Genomic DNA, 23,151 nt, shown 5'->3' on the forward strand with positions numbered 1-23,151 from the left:
ACTTGACAAATCACAAATTCAGTTGGTGTGTGCAAATGCTAAGACAAAAAACTACAATGCAGGAGTTGGCACTGTTTAAAGGAAGAATCAGATTAGCATCCATTCAAACAAACTGTGTCTGCACTGCTGTTTTCTCTCAAGAATGAAATCTACAAGTGGCATCAAAAACACTGGATTTACTAGTAATTTCTAACTGAAGAATATAAGAGTATAATTTTATTGACGACAAATCACAAAGTTAGCGAAATGATCGTGCTTGTTTGGCCCAAATTCCATCAGGTTGTTTGTTAGAAAGCAAGCTGTGCTACATATATTAAACTAAATTGGACTTCATTTGTTTGCTACTATGTTCAGCACATCTTCCTCTTTTTCTTATGTTTCTCTGCTTCTCTCCTGTGATCACACACCGACACACCCATAGCTAAGTGACAGATTTAAACAGTACAATGTCAAACTTCATTCTTTTACTCACAAAAAATATCCAACAGAGTATGAATAAATATTTACAGAGATGAGATGACATTCATGTGAGTCTGATGGAGGTAGAAAGAAGAATCTGCTCCTCTGGTGAAAAGCTACACACTGTAAAACTTTCAGGTTCAACAAAGCAATTGTCGTCCCAGACAGACACGTATAACATAAAATGACTTGTTTTGAGAGTAGACTTGTGTTTCAGTGCTGTTTAAACTCCACACATATTAACAGACATGATACAAAACACACATAAAAGGCACAGTATGTAAGATTTAGGGGGATTTAGTGGCATCTAGCAGTGAAGAATGCAGATTGCAACCAGCTTAAACCTCTCCTGGTTATAATTCCTTCAGTGTTTATTGTTCAGATGGTTTTTACCTGGAGCCAAATTGTCCGCAGAGGTTTCCTCCTCTCCAAAACAAATAGACCAGGTGATTGAGACCAGTTGAAACACTGAATAAAGCTGTTTCTCCTATGCTGTTTGGCACGTCACAACATCTGCCAATGTGTGCTCACCTTATATCTAAACCAAACTTTCAGGAGGTTTTTACCAGGAGCCAAATTATCCACAGACGTCTCTTCCTTTTCAGAAACAAACAGACACGGTGCTTTAAACTGGTAAAAACACTGAGTAAAGCAGTTTCAAGTTAAAAAGAATCAGTGTTTTTCCAGTGCTCTTGTGGTAGAGCAACCCTCACTCTGAGGTCGTCGAAATCTGGCGCTTGGGCAGTGACTTTTGGAAAGAGACAGCCGTCCTTTAACGTGGGCGTTATATGTGGCTGGTTGCCTCGGCGGGGTCAGAGGGAAACGTGGCGGGATAAGAACAAAAGTTAAGGTGGCAAAAGTCTGAGTAGGGTCGGCGGGAGGGTTGGTGGATGGGTCCAACAAACACCGACTTTGACTCAGGAGAGCGGTGTTCTTGTGCCATAAGATTATACAGCCAAACCCTGTTCTTTTTTCCTAAACCTAACCACATGTATTTGTTGCCTAAACCCAACGTTGTATGTTAGTTGTTGGAGGAAAAAAATGGTCAATTTGCGGTGTTGTACCGACGTAGTACTTTATTTTGAAAACAGAAGTGTATTTTGAAAGAAGACAATGCATGTAACAGGCAGATCTTGACACGGCGTCCCAGGACGTCAACCACCAACACACCCAGGGTACCTTTCATATTGTATCTGGACGTGGAAAGTCAATGACCCAACGCCGATATGTGACGAGGTCGGAGTGAGAACGTGTCGGGCAGAGTGGCTACTAACTACAGTGGCTGCTGTGAAAACTGGCCCTATCTAGAGCCAGTGTTTGGTTTGTCCATTCTGGGCTACTGTAGAATCATGGCAGTTCAATATGGCATTCTTTGTGGATGAAGACCTGCTCCCTATGTAGATATTAACGACTCATTCAAAGGCAATGAAAACACAATAATTCTTATTTTCAGGTGATTATACACTAAAGAAAACATACTTCTTATATTATATTACATTTCTGTCAGTATATCCCCCTAAATCCTACACACTGGACCTTTAAAACAATTTGGTTCTTTCTCAAGAACCAGATAAATTATTGAATTATTGAATTTAGAATAAAAAACAACAACAGTATTCAAATGTTAATCCAAGTCTTATACACAATACAGTAAATAACAAACATTCAAGGGCATGATTCAAGCTTTAAAATGCAGAAACAACAACTAATGATATCACAAGTAGACAAAACAACACATTTACTTCACACAACTGTCAATTACTAACCCTCAATACCTTAGAGACATTTTACACACATAAATTAAACATTTATCCATACATATACAAGCTGGGGAGATTATTCTATTTTGTAATTTGTTCTCTTGGAGTATCTGACTGTACATCGTCTCTATGGATACAATGTATGTCAGCTACTTTATCATCGTCATCTAATCCAAACACACTTCATAAGTCATGTATAAAAGTAAGCACTTAAAATATGTGTAATCTGACTGCTACGTTTTTACAGTGAGTGTGACAGGCAATGTTATGAAAACCAATCCCACTGCATGAAAATGATCTCCCCAGCTCTGTCTGACAGATTCCAATGTTCTCACTATAACAGAGAGCTAAAGCAGACAGGATGAAAGCAAAGAGTGGGTAGATGCTGATGTTTGGAGAAATACAGAGAGGGAACATATCTCGAGTGAATACGCGCTCAAAGAAAGCGAACACAAGAAGAGAAAGTTATGATAGTCACAAGTTTGGGTCTCAGATGTTGATCTCATAGACAAATATACACCAGTAAATGATATTGGACCAGCTGTGAGGTTTATCAGGAAGGAATGAAAAACAAATATCTAAGAAGGTTTTGATAAGTGAGCCTCAAATGAGTCCCTCTGTTTCAAATAAGACTTTTAGCCACAGGGCAAAACAAAATGTATTTTTAATCTCTGCTTCCCAGAGGTTTTGGCTGATTGTGCAGCATGGGCTTGAGACGCTAAAGTCCTGCGTGTGCTTACTGGCTTGTGGGTTTGTGTAGAAAATGATAATGATAATTCTGATTATCATACTGTATGGCCTCTGTGTGTTTTAGACTGCAGAGGCTTCAGTAATGTGGAAGCTTTGCAAGATTCTAACTAAATGGTCATTAAAGTTCACTTAAACTGTTTTTTTCTCTTCAGCTTTTTACTATGCGATGTGGGATCCTACAATGACACACAATTTTCGGCCAAAGTTAGTTTAAGCAGCCCAGTCTCATAGGTTCCTGCATATCACGAAAATGTTACATTTGCACATTTGCCAAACTGCAGATTTCTGTTCGAGACCAACAAGTAACATAAGCGTTTGTGTTTTTAGGCTTCAGTCATGTCATATCCATCAGCTGTTAAGCTCCAAGTATTATTGTTTTTGTAGCGACTGTGGGTGTGTTTCCCTTGGCTTTTAGGCTCCACGTGTGGGTGTTTTGTTGGGACTTGTCGTCGGACTTGGTATCACAAAAAGCCCTTGTTTTTTACCAAGAAATATCTCCTTTTCCTGGAAAGATGGAGCCTTCCGAATGGGGTATTTTAAGCTAAAACATGGTCTATTCCTTACCATTACCAGTTGGTTTTTGTGCCTAAACCTAACCACACATTAACCACAGCGTTTTGAAACTTGAAATGTAAAATTCCAATTTATCTGCTATGTAACAATGTGTATATGTAACGTATCCGACGTTCATTGCTGACATCTTTTCCGGTGATTGGGTTGGTTTTTTAGTTAGTTCGCATAAGAGATTTCAGTGGAAGCCGAGAATGTCCTTGCTTGCATTTTGTTTTCCACCGTTATCTCAAGATCACAAGTTAATTGTGTTGTTATCTCAAGAAAATGACCTTTGTTATCTTGAGATAATGAGATCATCAACTTATTATGATGAGGAAGCAAAAGGTCGTTTTGTCCTTTTTCTTATGCTGCAAACACCCTGGCGCCGCTGCAGCGTGGTGTGTCATGACACATCACGCTGCAGCTCTTAAATAGATGAACACACAAAGTTATTACTACTTTTACTGAAAGATCTGCACCTATGCAGTAGCTTAAAAGCATGTGTGGACACTCACCAATTAAAGTTGATTTCTCACCTGAAGAGCCAGTCACCAGAGCTATGACTCCTCAGGCAATATCTTTTTACCATTGTCTTTATAATGTCAGGACTGTGGGTTGTTTAGCTCGGGATATTTCTCGACCTCAACAACATGTCTCTCATCCATTCTTTGTCTCACACAAGACAGCAACAGAGTTCTCTTTGCTTTAATGGTGAGGAGAGGAGTTGAGCTGCCACGGGAGCAAAGAAAAAGAGCTGCTACAGGAACTGGTATGTTCAAACAGTTAGTGGGGGGAAAATGCATTTATTCTGGGCGCAGCGAGGCTGGAATACGACAGTGGCGTAAAGTGCAGTGGGGCAGCGCATCCAGGAGTGCCGGCACACATCTTGGTGCCGCTGGTAGGATAGGGTAGGGGCGTATTTATTGAAGCTCAGTGTTCACCATCAGTGTGTTTTGGCCTTGTGTGTTTGTCATCAGGAATGCCATTTCAGCATGCATGGAGGTCGTCCTGACAACTGAAGCCACTGATTCAAATTGACAATATCAGATCAAGGAGTACCCATTACTGAACAACATATCAGACTGTACATCAGTCGAGGTCGAACACAGGCAGAAATTGTTATGAATCCTCCCTCCCAGTAATGTGACCGCGGAACCAGACACTTATTTTCGAGTTAGCCATAATTATCTTGTGATCTCAACATAAGTTGTTTGCTTGTGATAAATTACCTTATTGTCTTTAAAAAATGGTCTTTTATTTTCTTGAGAATTGACATAAATGAACCCATTACCACAAGAAAACAACTTTTGTTTCCTCGAGATAATTGAATAATTAATCCGTGATTTGAAGATAACGGCATTAAAAATAGTAACTGCAAGCACAGCTGTTCATGAAGCACATTAGCCGAGTTTTCAATTGTAATGCTCTTGCTAAATGATACCTAAAACATATTTTTAAACTTTGATTGTTGCTTATTTTGTCATAAACATTACACATAGAAGAAAGAAAAATGCTTAAATAAAAATTTTCAGGTGCTTTAAGAAAAATAAGAAGACCATTTTCTTATGGGGACCTCAGTCACCCAAACCCAGCAGTCAGGGTCTGGTATAAAAAGGATTTTCCTAATTTACCGCTTCAGTAAAGGAGCATTTTGGAATTTCATTATCGAGCAGTCATTAAAACCTTTGACAGGAACAGCAGAATTGTTCGTCAACATTTTACTCCTGTCTTCGTCTATATTTCAGTAGCAAATAATAAATATGTAGTTATAATTTCTGTTTTTTAGTCTTCCTGGTCTGATATCATTATTATTCAGGCTATACATTTTGTTTACTTTTGCATTGTGAGGTTGTAATCCAGCCTTATTGTGCCCATTCTAATATATTTCATTCACAAAAAACATAAGTAACATTGACTGAAATAAACAGAATATTAAGTAACAAAACTAGAAGCTAAAGTCTCAACCCAAAACAAACATTCTGAGCTTCATCAAATTGATGTTCACAGCACGGCAATGCAAAAACACTGTAAAGTCTTCAATCCTAATTGGTCAAGCGATTGAAGCCAGACTTTCCTTACAGCTTCCGTTAGCAGAATTGTTGGCCTGCCAGTTTGTCAGGGAACCAGGAGCAACTTCTAAAACCTGCTCACAGCAAGAGGCCTGAGGAGCCAAAGTTAGTGAGCTGTCTTGAATAGAGCTTTCCAAACTGTCTTTCCATCCTGACCTCTGCTGAGCGTCCAGTCCCCTGACACCATTCAGGTCTGAGTTCTCTTTCATCCTGCCTGAGGGCTTGGAGTAACATTCTCTCTCCCTGCACCATCCCCACCCTCTCCTTCCTCCCAAGCTCCCCCTTTTGCCCCTCAAACAGAGTATCTCCTGAAAGGCGTGCCTGAAGTCAGGGCTGCGGCAGTAGATGAGTGGGTTGAAGGCTGAGTTGGAGTATCCCAGCCAGTTGAGGAGTCTGAAGAGCAGCCTAATGTCACCCAAGTTGAGGAAGGTCATGAGTATGTTGAGGATGAAGAAGGGTAGCCAACAAAATGTGAAGGTTCCCATGATGATCCCCAGAGTTTTCACAGCCTTGTGCTCCTTCAGACAGAACTTAAGACGCTTTGTGGCAGAATGCTTTCCTTCCCCTTTGTCTGTCCTTGCTCTGCTTTCTGCTAACTTTTCCTCCTTACCCATGTCAGTATCTCCTGTTTTCTGCATGTTTAATCTGTCTTCTCCTGCTTGTTCTCCCACCTCCCTTCCTGCTCTGAGTTTATTCATCGCCGGACTATCATCAGGATAAGTCAGCTGTGCAGTGTAATGCAAGTTATAGAAGTGCCTCTCCCTCCCTCTGATCTTCTCCAGCTGCTTCTGAGCCTCCTGGAAGACCCGGGTATACAAGAAGATCATCACCACCAGCGGCAGGTAGAAGGACACAATTGAGGAGGACACTGCGTATGCTGCATTGGTGTTGAAATCACAGCAGTGCTCGTTGGCCAAGCACTGACGAGCTTCCTCATCATCTGAAACCCACAACTTCAGATGGATGGGAAGGAAGGAAATGAGGGAGGCCACTGCCCAAACCCCAAGGACTACTGCAAAGGCCCGACCTCTGGTCAGCAGCAGGAGACAAGAGAATGCACACAGGTGAAGAATATTGTAAACAGGTGAGAGATGTTGATTTGATATTATTTTCGGTGTTTAAAACTGGCAAAATGTGTTCACTAGCTAACAAACAATCTCCTTTGCCTTGGCCACATTCTAAATTTAACTGTACTACTGCACAAAATTAGTATTGCATTCAGCTAACATTGTCAGATTCACGATGGATAATGAAAAAATCAATGCTGCAGAACCAGATATATCTCCTTTTTTATTCTATGCAATCTTCTTCCTTGTCAAAAAACACATTAACTACATTACCCACAGTGCAATGTGAGCAGAAAGTTACTGTTGCATTTCAGATGGTCATGATTTCAAAATCCCAGCTGCTGTATGAAACGAGTCTTGCATAGCTTGAGCTATCTTGCGCTGTGCAAGTGCAGGAGAAAGGTCTAGCTGAACCCATTGTAATTCTGCACTGAGGGATAAAAAGTGCTCTACGTTGTTTGTATTTCTTTAAAGCAATCACAATTGACTTGAGTGGCACTAAACTCAGGGTGCAGCAACAGTGCCCTTGCAAAATAGTGTCAGAAAGGAATTTGTTTTGGTGAACATTTGCATGTAGGGAGGTGGGCCTTGATATAAAAATTGCTTAATCCCTGAAAAAGTAATCATTAAAAGCTGTTTTAGTGTGTAAATTGTTATATCAGAGGTTGTTGTTGTTTCATGAACAGTGCTAAAACAAAGCATTGATATTGGTCTGGTTATGTGAGACTAATTTCCGGAATGACAGGATTTAGAAGGTGGTAAAATATAGGAATTGTGTTACCTTCTGAAATAGGCAGCCATTGACTTATACCCACAATCTACATTCTGTGAGACTACTGTTGCTGTTAGGATTCAGCTTTGGCAGCATGTTGTACCACTGGACACATCCCAAAACATGATGGTTTGCCTTTGACAGTAGATGAAAACACTTGCCGTGTCATTACTGGCTGGGGTGTGGCCAGATGTACTCAACACTAAAGAGTTTGTAGTGCAGCAGCAGCGTTCCTCACCTTGAATGATTTTGTACTATTGCATAAGTAGGAAGAAACACTTGTGATTGAAAGTTTATAATTTAAATAATTGCTCTCCTTCAGTCCTTCAATCATACCTGGTGAGTAGCGTTGGGTAGCGGAGCGGTGAGGTAATGGCGAGGTAGCGGTCCAGAGCAATCACACACAGGGTTTCAATGCTGGCCGTCACACACAGCACATCAGCTGCTGTCCAGAATTCACACATGAAGTTTCCAAACTGCCAAGCTCCCAACAGTATGTAGCTGCAGCCAAAGGGCACCACAACCAAACCCATTATGAGGTCGGCAACAGCCAGTGAGGCAATGAAGAAGTTGGTGACTGTCTGGAGTCGCTGGAACCGCAGGATGGCTGTAATCACCAGCACATTACCTGCACAGGGGAAAAGATAAATTCAGAGTGTTGTAATTAAAAGTTATCCTCCAATCAATTAATTCAACAAACCATCAACTAAATGAAATAATGACATTTTTCGTAACTTACCAAAAACTATAGCCAGAACCAGGATGGCCATTGCAACACCCAGCAGCACCAGCTCTGCATCACTGTACTCTGAAGATCTTGCCGTCAAATCAGGGACTAGGGAGGAGTTGCTGTACTGTGATTGGTTAGCCAGTGCTGAGACAGCACTTGCATGTTCCATGATCTACAGTCAGGAGACACAGATTAATACAACTTTGGTCATGATTGATTAATACAGCACAGGAAAGGTCGAGTTGGGGTTTTGAGTCTTTCTTTTCACCATCTGTGATTTTTAATGAGTCCTTGCACGTTTCTGTTCAGAGACAGTCACTGTGCTTCAAAGTGAAAGTTATTCCACTGTCCAAATGAATGGAATTACACATGTTTTCCATCATATGTGATTTTGCTTGTGTTATATAATCTAAATAGAGTTAACTACTTGGATATGAACATATTCTTTCTGCTGAAGAGCATGCCAAGCTGTAGTGGAGCGGTATTTTCAGAGGGGCATTGGTCATCTGGCGAGAGTTTCTTTTTTCATTACAATGATGAATTTATGTGCTTTTTCACAGAGGAAGTTATGTATCCCTCTGTGTCATTGTGAGTTCATCGGGTTCAGTGGTCTGCATCCATATGAGTCGCTCACCCAGGGTGCAAACTACAGGGGGAGCCAGGAGGAGCTTGGCTGTGTAAAATGAGGCTATTACTGATGTATGACTGGTTCATGATGATGATCGAGAAGTTACTATGCTCATGTGTATGTGAGGACTCGATGTCTTGTAAGCAGCCTGCTGTGCTTTTGATTTAACATTTATACATTTGTGCATTTATAGGCTGTTTTGCAATTTCACCTACTCGTCTTATTTGTACCGATAAACCACAGAGTGTAGCACGTCACTCTGTAGAGCACAGTGTGCTCTGCTTAGCTGGCTGTATTGGTTTTTATACCCATGTGGAGCTTTGACGTGGTTGACTTATTATAATGTGCTAACATAAAGCAAGTTGGCCTACATGCTTGCAGCGATGACTGTCTTTTTGACAAACCTTCCCGAAGAAGGTGGCTTCCTGAAACCCATGATCTAGTTCACACACTGCTTTAACCTGCATGTTGCCATATAATATGTGACATCAGCTTGTGTACTGCTGATGCATCTAAGTTTCTCATATCCGGCTTACCATTTACGTCAGGTCTTCAGTCAATTCACGGCATACAAAGTATATTTTTGTTTTACAGTAGGAGGGATCAAATATCGACAGGTCCAGGTTTACATCTGGTTTCTGCACACACATGCATAGCATTCAGGTATATGCTGGGGAAGATGGATGACTGCCTTGGTGTTGGGGCTTCTAAAATACCATATGAGCAGCAATGGCAGAGCATAAACCATCATATTGCACCTCATTACTATGGGTGCACTGGTTGTATATTGCAGTGAGAGGAATACATACATATATATTGTGTGTGTGTGAATATAGCAGCACAAGCGACTCACCTGACTTGACTACATTTCCTATGCATTTTTATTAGGCATTACACAAAATGTATTCAACCTTTTTTTGGACAGGGTTGATTAGCTGCATGGTCTGGGTAAATATTTATAATATGATTATGACTGGCTGCAGGGTGTCCATTTATTCCTGATAATGGACACCTACTAAGTAGTCCTAGCAAAACTGTCTATTCACCAGTCAAAATGAATGTGCTGATACTGGCCTGATCAGCCTATATCTAAAATGAGTGAGCATAACAACAGGTACGCAGTCAAAGCCTGCGTTTACAATTTATCACATATCTGTTTTCAGCACTGGATGTAGTCTTTCAGTCCCTCATCCTCTGAGCACCACAGACTGGCAACTGTAACACACAAGCTGGGAGAAGTACACTGCTCCTCTGAACTTACTGATATTTGTTTCAGATCAGCAATCATCACTTCCCATTCACTATTTGCAAACTTGCTACCTCAGGCTACGGCCGGCAGTAACCTTTCCCACGGCATATCATTTGACCATGGAAATCTTGATATTCATTTGGGGACAATGACATGGCTGGATAGCTGCTAGTCTTGCTGTTAAACATACTGTCAAATTGTATTTACTGTTTGTTAGCCGTACACGATGTTATTGACTGATACTTGTAAGCGTAAGATTAGCTTTATGACTCATAGCTTAGCCGGAGGGTTTTATGCAGGCCTCAAGGAAGTGTGCTGGGCTTTGAAGCCAATTTTCTTTTTCCCACAGACTTACACTACAAAGGGGACGTTTGTAAGTCAGTGGATACATTCTTTGTAGCATCACAACCCCCACAAAATGAATTGTTTCCCTATCAGGATTTGATCCATTCAGTCCAATAACATTTGGAGAAAAGCCGCACTGTTGAATCATTTTATCCCCATTTAAGTTAACGGAGAGTTAAAACGGAAGTAATGCGTTTGGCTGACAGATGTCTCTAGTGTGCCTGCTCTATAGGCAACACAATGCGGAAGCAGCACCCATCATCTGGCTAATTTAATACGCAGCAGCTGAGCTTTTTCAGCTTCATGTACCACTGAGCAACTTTGATTGTAATGAACGGGGCCCTGCCTCCATCACTGTATCCAGTTCTCGTTATACATCAATGGTTTTACTGGTTCAGCAGACTAGAAATATCTCCAGCTGCCAAGTCATATTTAATGAAATTCATTTCCATTACATTACACAACATCTTTATGAGGTGGGAATGATTGTGTGGTATAAGTCAAACCCTCAGGTGTTACCAGGGAAATGAGTTACGACTTGTGAAAAACTAGATATTGATTGCATGGTCTCAATGTTCTTTTTTTGTTTGTTTGTTTGGCAAGTGCCCACGGTATAAGAGGGATAATGCCCTGCCAGCTGACTGTATGGAGAAAGCCAGCTCTGGTTTCCCCTTCATCCATTAATTCCTGATAATACACCTCTCGTCTGGCATCATCACTTGTAGCTCTTCTACAGCAATGCCCAAATTCACATCAGACCTACCTGGCAATAATACAAGGTGACCAATTACTATTTTGACTGTTCATCTTAACATTCAAGGGATGGTACTATAAGAAATGTAAAGTAAGCGAAGGTTTAAGATGATAAGTGGTCCCACAACAGCTGCTCATTGTCTGACCTGTTTGTTTTACAGGTGGTGGTGTATTTATTTTTGTGTTGCTCTTATGAGAGGGAGCAGCATGTACAGCTTATGTTTTTTAATGCACCCCTGACTACCTCCCGAGGTTGTTTGCTCAACTGGATCTTCCGTGTGCATGGTGCATGCACACCTGGATTCATATGTATGTTGGCTTTATTCCAACACAATCAATTGCGCTGTAAAGAGCCGCTTTGATTCGTAAGTGTTTACCCACTTCTCCTGTGGTCAATGAGCAAAGTGTTGAATTTTGGGACGCATTTCAATTATTTCACTTACCAGTGAATCTCGTCATGGTCCACCATGACGAGATTATTTTTTTTTATGACAATTATTTCACAAGTGGAATAAATTGCGGCCCTCAGTAAAAGCCTTGCAGTGTCATTACATTACTGTGGTAATACAGCATAATTATCAGTGTTAGTATGCTGTCAGTCAGATGGTCTGCGGTCACAGAAGCTACTTTATGTAAAAATTTGTCACAAATTTTAAAATGTCCTCCACTCAACACATTTCCATTCAGCACAGACAGAGGTGCCAGGGTGTGAGGCAAATGATGGATCTGCTGGAATGTGGACTGCAGACTCATTTTAAAAATCAATCTTTCATTACTGATGCTTAGGAGGCTGTTACTTTTGGAATGGATGGAGCACAGTCTGCGCTGACAGACGATAATGTATTGCACACCCAATATTATGCCACATACACATAACCAAAGGAATGATTTCATCTTTTACTCATGTTTGCAAAATGTTCTAAGCTTTTGCTGCTTTCGTCATGAAGCTTGAGGCGGACCCTGCCAACCTTTACACTGATGACCCTGGTGCCTTGTGACTGTTGACTGCCCCCACTGATCAGATCGATAATCTGGGCGGCAACCTGCGCTAATACATCAAGCTTACGAAAGAGGCTGTATTCACTTTGTTCTTATCCTTGCCTGAGCTGTTTAAACACACACACACGCACAAAGAAACTTGACCAGCTCTCTGAGGCCGACGGCCAAACACAAAAGATTTACTGTGACATAAATATCCTAATATTTGGGCAAAGATAGCTTAGTGGTGGTAATTATAGTGAACACTTAAACACACAAAAAATGCACACAATAGTACATGCACAGACACACTGGCACACAAGTGCACGTGCAAACACGAAAATACATGTGCACGCAGAACACCCAGCTTTTGCAATTCTCGGTAGGATAAAGGGATGACAGCATGCCAAACTGTGAGCAAAGAGAGATGTCTTTGTAAACTTTGTGAAAGGCACACATGCTCTATTAACAGCTGAGCCATAAAACATTTTGCCGTCCTGATAAACTAAACTGTGGAGGTTCAAGATGAAAGCAAGTTTGGATTGAGTGAGCCAGAGAAACACCCTCACACTTAAACAACCTGAATTATTCCTGCTAAATTGGGTTTGGTCAGAGGTCTTGTTTGTGTGGCTCGTAGAATTAAAGAAAAGACAGTCAGAATTATGCCTATATATAATTTAAAAATATAATACCATATTTCAGAGGTAAGATTTTCAACATGTGTGGTAAACATGTTCACAAAATGACTATGACCATATGGTAGAAAAGCTTCAAATCTGACATTAGACTTCAGTTGTGACTGAATTTAACACTGACTTTTAACTGCCTCAGTCCATTGTCATTGGAAATTGGTGCATTTTACAGCGTAAAAACAATATGAAGTGGTTTAATAACTACAGCAAAATAACTTTTATTAGTTTAATGGCATCTAACTGACCTCTTACCATTTAATTGAACACCAACGTCCTTTTAATGCCACCACAGCTCTTAAAATAGCCATGGTGTGATCACGAGTGGATGTTTTTAAAAGTATATATATTTAAAGAACACACTGTATGCATGTAGACAAACATATGTAGACAAACCAGACTCAACCTTATTTTTAGTTTTCCTACCTCCAGGCTCCGTCCTGTGATTTACAATCCAGTGACTTGATAATCCAAACACCTTTAAATCCACAACACAAAGTAACATTATAATGTGTTTGTCAGCAGCTTCTGCTCTCTCTTCCTCTTCTGCTGAGGCACCAACGTCTGGTTGTGTGTGACATGCACACACACACACACACACACACACACATACACACTCTGCCTCGCTCTCCCCTTCCCCTACATGTATGAACACACTCTCTCAGCCCTCAAGCACACTTGCCCTTTTGAAGCAGCTGAGCCCGTCACCCTTTTTTTATAAGCAAGCCTTCATGACATCACAGCAGGACAGTAGCCTATCAGAGGCCAAGGAATGCCTTTTAGTGTATATCGCATGTCTGGCTGTACTGACACCTCGGCAGCACCCGGTGCCCTCTGGGAAATATTAGTTTTTTAACCTCTGTTTATTCAGGGCAAGTTTGCTGAGCTCTTTCTCAAACTGGAGCTGTGGTATAAAACCAGACTTCTGTTTTTGTCTGCTGGGTGGCTGTACCGCTGCACCTGAGCAGTCTTAAATATAACCACAACCTGAATGAACTATGTTAATGTTTTCATATAGAGTACTTCACTTTATCTTATTGAGACACTGCAATACAAATATTGTATTTACAGTCACAGTTAAGTTTTAAAGCGGCTAAAACAGAATGGGTCAAGGCTGTTGTTGTGGTTATGTAGGACAATTTGGAAACCACAGTAAACAAACACTTCATGCTGCATGTTGAATCCAGGTCAGAGGATACAGCAAAGTACAGTACGTTCAGTGTGTGCCTCTTGTTTGTGCAAGATTTTTCTTTTAAAATAGGAATTGCTTTACAGTTAAGAGTAAGCTCAAAATTCTGAACAACGACTTGACAACCTGCCTGTAGTTTTATTTCAGCTTAAACTGAGTTTAACTGACTCTACTGAGCTGCGCTGGTCCGTGGCATAGGCAGTATAGGCAAATGCTAAAGGGACTCTCAACCATAGGGGGCGCCACAAACTGGGGAAAAAAAACCCCAAAATGTTTATCTTTCACTATTTTTACCCCAGCCAAGGAGGTTATGTTTTCGCTGGTGCTGGTCTGTTTGTTTTTCTGCAAAATAACTCAAAAAGGATTTTGATGAAATTTTCAGGAAAGGTTGATAATGGGACAAGGAACAGATGATAAAATGTTGGTGGTGATTGGTTGAAGCGAATTGGATAAAATAATAAAATGGCGGGAAATCCGAGCTGCTTGGCGGAGGTCTGCACTCTCCGAGTGCTTTTCTAGTTACTAATACTATTATTACTATTATTTTGAAATATTACGTAAGGTCACAAGTCACAACCACATAACTACATAACAAAGCCCGCTAAATAATGGTGAGGCCTTTTTGTTGTGTGACTTAAATTTGAAAGGACAGACACAAGAAGTGGCCACGCTCAGCAGTCAGACAGGAGTCACGATACAAACCAATCAGAGCCGACAGATATCTTTCCCTTCTTCTGTAAATATTCAGTCTGATAAATACGGAAAAGTTGATCATGTTAGTGCCCAGCGCCTGACCTCACGTTTTCCAGGTGGTTTAAGATGCATACACAGCCCCTAATTTTCAGAGCTGGTACCTGCGATTATTCCACATGCTAGTTCATAACATGTCGGGCAGGAAATCCAAAGTGTGGGATCATTTTGAGGAGGTGAAGGAAGAACCCAAGGTGATATGTAAACTCATCTTCATTGGTCGACAACAAACATGATGTATCATCTGAAACATGGAAGTAGCTACATGCCCATTAGCCACAGCGTCATTAACAGGCGGCTCGCTCAGTGTGTGACGTGCACTTGTAGATAAAATATAGGCCTATATTAATGAAGACTCATTAGTACGGTTTTGTATTTCTCTGTAATGTAATGACATACATTATCTTATTGTTCTGTCTGCCGTGCGCTGATGGTAACCTGCACACACACAGCAAAGCTCTCCCACACATACATCACCTGTTAAAACAGCTACAGTTTCATGCTGTGTCATTAATGCTCTTCTGTACTGATAAATGTGAGATATGTTTGTTTGAGTTCAACATAAGTTCACAAACAAGCACAACTTTATGAGTAATGTCATTTTTAAATGAAACCTGTTTATTTATTGAACTGTACTGACAAGTTCAGATATTTATATTTACATTTCTTTATATATCTGTTGCCGCACTTATCTATTCCAGGATTTATTTCATAGGCATATTTTTTTATTTATGTAATTATTTATTTAATATTGACTTAAATGGCGTTTCATACTTGCCATCAATGTGATGCATCATTATATTTAAACTTTGCAAAACACCCAGCTGAAGTGTTTTAGTGAGCACTCGTGTTAAAGACAGAGAGCACACTACATTTTCTATTTTTAAGGCAATAGCTTTCTGTTATTGTTGAAATCAACGCAGTCACACATTGTACTTTCCTCTGCCAAAGAAACAGGAAACACTTTAACCAAAGTGAGAACCTCACATTGTCTGTCTTTTCCTCTTCTCTCAGTTTCATTCTTTATCGCTTTTGCTTTAATCATCTCTTGAAGTCTTTTTGGGGGAAGTTTGCCAAGAAACCCAGAGCATCATCCCCGTGGCCAAAAGGACTGATAAGTGATAATGCTCTGTGTGACCATTTGAACACTGCAATTCATCTTCAGTGCCTGACTCAGTTGTGTTTTGACCACCCGGCGGCTGATCTGCAGTCATTACTGGTGAGAAACAGTCGCTCTGCTGGTGCAAGTGCAAGCTGCCTTCATCAAGTGCAGACTGCAAGCAGTTCATTTTAAGGGCTTTGCGCTCTCAGAGGAAACCACAGGAAAGGCAAAAATGAATAAAGTGGCATGACTGGTGAGATAACACAAGCAAACAGTCTTGTGCGTCTTGATCCAGCCGCTCTCCGCTTCAGATGTTTTCTTCCACTGCCTACCTATGGGAAAAGAGAAACAGTGCAGTCGGTATGGCCATATCCTCATGTCTGTTTAGCCCCAACACATTCCTTTCCGCACCTCTTCCTGTCCTTGTCCTATCCCTTCCTTTCTCTCCTTCTTTCCACATCCTCCTCTCCCTGCCACACCTTCTAATGCCTAAAGAATCCATCCCCTGATATCAGCGCTCTGCTCCCTATACAAAGCTCATTCTTGTCTGTAATTTGCTGTGTCAGAGTTGATCCTTGTCAGCTGTTCTTATTATTATTATCTGCTCTCTGCATCATCCTCGGCCCATTTCAGTGATGTTTTATTTACAACTTTGAACGAAGAAAGGTCTGCAGAGTTGTGAAATACTTTGGCATCTTTTAGGCAAACAAATTACATTTTAATCAACATAATGAAGAAATGTTCATAGTTCAAAGTCATTTGTTTTACTGACAATATTACTTCTTGCAATACACCAACTGCTCATAGCAACTAAAGTCCTACAGTCCTACAGTCCTACAAAACATCTGTTTTTAAGTGTTCCCTTTTTTGTCTGCTTGTAATGTTACTAAAAATGACTTTGAAATAAAAAACTAAAAACAGAAAATCCATCATTTTTGAAAAGAGATCAAGGCAGTCACCTGGCAACAGTGTTTCTACATTGCGCTTTAACATGACTTCAACTACTTAAAATACGACCTCATGAGTTCCATTTGAAGGGATCGTATGACGCAAGCTGAGCTACACTATGTTTTCCAGACAAGTGTTTGATTAGAAGTCAAGGGAAATTACTGGAAGATGACAGTCAGGATGTTGAGGCAGTTTGGTTCTCTCAGCTTGCCAGTGTGAGTCTGTGTCAAGGTCTTTTTCTTTTGGATTTCCTCCTCTAATCTCTGTTACTTTCCACTGAATCCAATACCCGGTAAAACTGGAAAGCTTGAAAACTTCTTGAGAAATAACAGACTGGCATGCCTCTGTATCAAGTGGCTTCCTCAAGTGGTGGGACCAATCTATAATGCAGCTGTGTTCACACAAGAATTGTGCAGCAGAAATGTGCTGATAGGCTGCATGATAAGAATTATTTTTCAGCAGACACTTTTATCAGAGAATGAGATGTCATTACCAGATGACATGACATGTTGTGTTACAGAGCAAAGCAAATGATCTGTGAAGCAATATTTGTCTTTGTCTCACACAATTTGTCACTGTGTCAAAAACAACAAGTCTTCCAACTCATATTACGACCATTGCTTGTTCCTATGCTCTAATACGACCCACAGGAGTATTTCCTAAGTTAGTGCCCCTAGAGGTGTCACAAGGCAGTTTAGAGGAGGACCCAAATGCAGACCAACAAACAGTTTGAGTCTTTAACAAAAAGTGAGCTTTAATGTAGCTGGTCGAAAACATCCAGTAAGGGCAGGCAACTCAACACAGGAACGACCACAGACAAAATGAACCCAGGATGAACAACAGATGAACTGACCAAGGACAAAAGAAAACACACAAGTATATATACAGTGCCCTCCAAAAGTATTGGAACAGTGAGGCCAATTCCTTTATTTTTGTTGTAGACTGAAAATATTTGGGTTTGACATTAAAAGATGAATATGGGACAAGAGATCAACATTTCAGCTTTTATTTCCAGGTATTTACATCTGGATCTGATACACAACTTAGAAGATAGCATTATTTGTAATGGGACACAAAATTTTTAGGTGAGCAAAAGTATTGGAACTTATAAACTTAAAATAGATTAAAGTGAATGAGACTTAATATTTAGTTGCAAATCCTTTGCTTTCAATAACTGCATCAAGCCTGTGACCCATTGACATCACCAAACTTTTGCATTCTTCTTTTGTGATGCTTTTCCAGGCTTTCACCGCAGCCTCTTTCAGCTGTTGTTTGTTTGGGGGGGTTACTCCCTTCAGTCTCCTCTTCAGCAGGTAAAATGCATGCTCTATTGGGTTTAAGTCTGGAGACTGACTTGGCCAGTCTAAAACCTTCCACTTCTTGCCCCTGATGAACTCCTTTGTTGTTTTGGCAGTGTGTTTTGGGTCGTTATCTTGCTGCATGATGAAGGATCTCCCAATCAGTTTGGTTGCATCTTTCTTTAAATTAGCAGACAAATGTTTCTGTAGACTTGTGAGTTCATTTTGCTGCTGCCATCATGTGTTACATCATCAATGAAGATGAAAGAGCCCATCCCAGAAGAAGCCATGCAAGCCCAAGCCATGACATTACCTCCACCGTGTTTCACAGATGAGCTTGTATGTTTGGGATCATGAGCAGATCCTTTCTTTCTCCAAACTTTCACCTTTCCATCACTTTGGAAAAAGTTAATCTTTGTCTCATCAGTCCATAAAACTTTTTTCCCAGAATTTTTGAGGCTCATCTCTGTACCTTTTGGCAAATTCCAGCCTGGCCTTCCTATTCTTCTTGCTAATGAGTGGTTTGCATCTTCTGGTGTAGCCTCTGTACTTTGTTCATGAAGTCTTCTGCGAACAGTAGATTGTGATACCTTCACTCCTGCCCTCTGGAGGTTGTTGCTGATGTCACTAACAGTTGTTTTAGGGTCTTTCTTGACAGCTCTCACAATGTTTCTGTCATCAACTGCTGATGTTTTCCTTGGTCTACCTGTTCGACGTCTGTTGCTTAGTACACCAGTGGTTTCTTTCTTCTTCAGGACATTCCAAATGGTTGTACTGGCTATGGCCAATGTTTGTGCAATGGCTTTGATTGACTGTCCATCTTCTCTCAGATTCACAATTGCTTCTTTTTCACCCATAGACAGCTCTCAGTTTTCATGTTGGTTCCACCTCTAAATGCAGTCTGCACAGGCAAAACCTATCGTACCCAATCTGAAACTGAGCTCAGACATCCAGTGCTATTTATTGTTTGGATAATCAATGTAAATGGGAGACACCTGGGCAACAAAACACACCTGTCAGTCACATGTTCCAATACTTTTGCTCTCATGAAAAATGGGTGGGTTCAAACAAAAGGTGCTATCTTCTAAGTTGTGTATCAGATCCAGATGTAAATACCTGGAAATGAAAGCTGAAATGTTGATCTCTTGTCCCATATTCATCTTTTGATGTCAAACCCAAATATTTTCAGTCTACAACAAAAATAAAGGAATTGGCCTCACTGTTCCAATACTTTTGGAGGGCACTGTACACAGAAAACTAATCACAAGAAACGGGACACAGCTTGATTAGGAAGACTGGTCTAAAGGAGGGAAATGGAGACTGGCTAACAACAAGGGTGTGGAGGGGAACACTAGGGTGGAGCAAACAAGACTAATACAGAACAGGTGTGAAGGGAAGACTCTGGGAACAGGGAAGGACAAACGAGACAGGTGTGACAGAAGACAGGTGGGAAAACACACATAGGCAGGAAGTAAAACCAGACACGACACATGAGGAAAACATCTACAAAATAAAACAGGAAGCAGAGTAAAAATGAATAAATAACATGAAACACAAACAGAAAACTCCAAAACAAAGTCCATAGGATAACAGAATATAAACAAAACCCAGATCATGACAACAGGTTAGGTTTAAGTAAGTAAGTAAGTAAGTAAATTTTATTTCTAAAATCACAGTTGGGTGTTGTCACATTACGTGCTTTATGTACGTAGCATTACGTAAAGACGTTCCAAAACTGACTGAAAATGTGACGCTGAGTACATACTGTGACATGAAGTATGTAACTTCAAATAACAATATCAGCATTGACTTTGGTTTCATACAGGACATGAACAACTGTCTCCTGGGTCAAAGTCCTATGTCTTTTGACCCATCCATTCACCCCAATCACATACCTACCACTGATAGTGTTGGAGATGGGTCCCATTCATTCCTGCCAAAAAAGTTTGAGTTCGAGGTGTAAAATTACTTGAATCTTCAGCAATGTGGGGCCATGGTGCAAGTGTTTCCTTTAACCAGGCCTCCCAGTCGCTCAGTCTTGGGCTTGCCATAATGAATGACAGTAGGATAACTGACTTTTACAGGTTTAAGACAACACATTCTTACTCTGACGTCGTCACATATTGAGGTTTTGGACGTGGACCTTCCATGTCCACATACTTGTAAGGTACCCTGGTTGCATTTGGTTGTTGACGTTCTTTGACAGTGTGTCAAGTTCTCTTCTTTTAAGCTACACTTCCATTGTCACAGGAAATTTAATGTTTTCGTACAGTCTCTTTTGAAATAAATGCACTACCATGAAAAGACATTTTCTTTCCTTCAACAACAAACACACATGGTTGGGTTTCGGCATCAAAAGGAAGTGGTAAGGTTTAAGAAAAAAGAACAGGGGTTTGGCTTTAAGGGACGAGAACACAGCTTTCTCAGGTGAAAGTTGGTGTCTGCTGGACCCATACACCACACCTCCCACCCGCCCCACTCGGACTTGCGCCGCCTTAAGTTTCGTCCTTGTCCTGGTGCTAAAACATTATCTGCTAACATGTCAGTCTATGGATTAAGTGTTTTTGGCCTCCATGGCATCATGTGACGGACGCGCAAGTTGTAATTACACAGTTTGGCCAATCTGTCAAAGTGGCCTCAAAGCCAGACACCGTTCCTGGGGCCTATGCAGACTTTGTCGCTCTTCATACTACGTCACCTGACTTCCTCCTTTGCTCCCATCATAATTATTGCAGCCACTACGGGTTGCTGCCTAATGAAAAACTCAAATATGGGTCGTAATAAGCTGTTTGTGCAAAAGACATGTGGTATCATTTTTTGGAAAGGACAGTCTCATTGAAAACATTTCACACATACAGTGCATAAAAATGTATCTGTAGCAGGATAAGACATTGTAATTAATATCTCAGTTTTAGTGAGTGAGTGTCTATAAGTCAGAAAAAAACACTCGCAGCCTCAGCTGGGTTTTTGTTGCAGCTTATTTGCTGCTAAAAGAGGCCCAGTCTGTACTGTATATCCTGTACGTAATGCACATCTGGACCATACTGTATGTTTCCTGCTGCTACACCAACTAGTCTGGACCTTAACCCCTTATCTTTCCTGGAACAAGACCCGACAAAACATGGACTGCAGTGTTGTGATATGAGCAGGACTAGGAGAATACCATGACCCAATTAAGATCATAGTTTTGTGTTTTGTGGCATTTTTCTTACACATATGCTTTACCAAACTATTTTTGCTGGGCTGTATAAAGTATACATGTACCACAGTGCTTTTTTTTTTTTTTTTGGTAATTTTTGCTTTCCTTTATTTTTTGTAGTAACATTTCAACAGCCTAGTTGAGATCAAAAATGAATTGTTCCGCTTTATTCTGTAGGTGTGTCATAGATTATCTGTGACAATTCATGAACATACGTACATATCATAAAACTTCAGTTAGAAGCCTCGTCCCAATTAAACGCCCTAACGTGTGGCCACACATTTTGACAAATAAATGCCTGTCTCAATGGGATGCCTGGTCTGGCAAGTAATCTGGTCCGTTTTTCCCGATCTTTGCTGAGCAACAGTTTTGTGTGAAAAGAATTAAAGGCCTGTCCCAAATATGGGCCTGTTGATTTCAGCGATTTAAGCAGATAAAAGCCCGGGCTACTAATTGAAGTTTTGTATTCTCCAATAACTTAGCTGAACTTGAACTATTCTCTCAACCCATACAGCATAGGTTGATATATTACCAATACTCTCTAAACTACCTGTAGGTATGACCAATGTCTGGCCCGGGGGCCAATTGTGGCCTGCCAGATTATCAATGGTCTTCGTCTTGTCTTTCAGAATAGACTATAGACTATAGACTATATGTGGCCCCCCTACCAACACTGGTTAATCAAATAAGACCACTTTTCCGTACACCTCATCATAGCGGGACTATCTGAAATACACCTGTGTAGTAACTAATGTGTTTCATTAACAGATGATAAACAATCAAACAAACTGAGAAAGAAGCATAAAGTTGACAGTGAGGGCTGCAACTTTCAGGAGACGTGAAAAGTTGAATACTTTTTCAATGGAAGATAAAACAGTTGCGTTTGTCTCATTTTTATGTTTTTTTTCAATAACCCATGATGATGCAAGAAGCAGCTGTCCCCCAGGTATTTTCACGATGTCTAATCCAGTGGTTCTCAAATGATGTTTGCTGTGATGCCAATCCAGGTGTGCTGTGGGATTTTGTGCTAACCACACATTATTATTGCAATGTTCAGCTGGGCCTATACAGAAAGCTATGAGTGAATTTTTAATTGACTGTGTCAGTACGTTGTGCGCACCTATTTTGTAATAAAGAGGTAAACCCTAACAAAAAATTTAATTTAATTTTATTTAAAAAAACTTTCACGGGGGACCTGTTTGTCACTGCTCATGCATGGGAATTATTACTGTGTGACACATCAAAAGCCCTGATTGGCAGCCAGTGTGAGGGATGATAACATATAAAAGGGGAAAGCCCTATTGGGACAGTGGATGGATTTATTGTACAGAGCAAATACAACAAAGCACCAGCAAAGATGACTTACCATAGGGAAAAAAAAAAAGTCCGTAGAGTGACAGCACTCTTTATAGAAGCTACTGGGCACAGATATTAATACAGGTGTGCCTTGAGATTTTGCCTTGGGCACAAAAAGTTTGAAAACCACTGATCTAATCTGGCCCCCATTCAAAAAAGTTTGGGCACTCTCCCTGTATGTGGACTATCCAGATAAAGTGTTGCCTTATATTTCAGAATTTGCATGACAGACGCTAAAAAGGTAGCTGAAAAAAAAGTTTGAATACTGAAGGGAAACTCTGATGTTGTGAAGTGATGTAGAGAAGCTGTCTATGGCCATTAATCAGGCTCTGCTTTGTAGTGTAGCATATGAAAGGGAATATGAGTAGAATGGGTGTAAAAGTTATCCATCAAAATCTCTCGTACAAGCATTTTTTTCCTGCTCCGCCTCCCTCCGCCCACATTATACCATGTTTATGTATTCTTACAGCCCCGGCGTCACCTCTCATTGGCTGACACAGCTGTTTTG

General features: G+C 40.6%; 1 protein-coding gene across 1 annotated transcript; it reads right to left on the minus strand.

Annotated features, from left to right (window-relative positions):
- Positions 1-201: 201 nt before the first annotated feature.
- Positions 202-13,478, minus strand: adrb2b (adrenoceptor beta 2, surface b). Its single transcript, XM_033635246.2, has 4 exons — positions 13,228-13,478; positions 8,169-8,331; positions 7,766-8,057; positions 202-6,619 (listed from the first exon to the last, which is right to left on the minus strand). Exons 2-4 carry the CDS (start codon positions 8,326-8,328, stop codon positions 5,572-5,574), a joined length of 1,500 nt encoding a protein of 499 aa, XP_033491137.1. The 5' UTR covers positions 8,329-8,331; positions 13,228-13,478; the 3' UTR covers positions 202-5,571.
- Between the last annotated feature and the right edge of the window lie 9,673 nt (positions 13,479-23,151).

The sequence above is a fragment of the Epinephelus lanceolatus genome, chromosome 11 (genome assembly GCF_041903045.1).
Source record: "Epinephelus lanceolatus isolate andai-2023 chromosome 11, ASM4190304v1, whole genome shotgun sequence".
Taxonomy (NCBI): Eukaryota; Metazoa; Chordata; class Actinopteri; order Perciformes; family Serranidae; genus Epinephelus; species Epinephelus lanceolatus.

Excerpts from the sequence above, each read along its gene's own strand:
- adrb2b (XM_033635246.2), bottom strand. The coding sequence starts at position 8,328 with ATGGAACATGCAAGTGCTGTCTCAGCACTGGCTAACCAATCACAGTAC. Across the intron at positions 8,058-8,168 it reads GGTTCTGGCTATAGTTTTTG|GTAATGTGCTGGTGATTACA; the intron begins GTAAGTTACGAA and ends TCCCCTGTGCAG. Across the intron at positions 6,620-7,765 it reads TACCCAACGCTACTCACCAG|AGGTCGGGCCTTTGCAGTAG; the intron begins GTATGATTGAAG and ends GCTGCTGACCAG.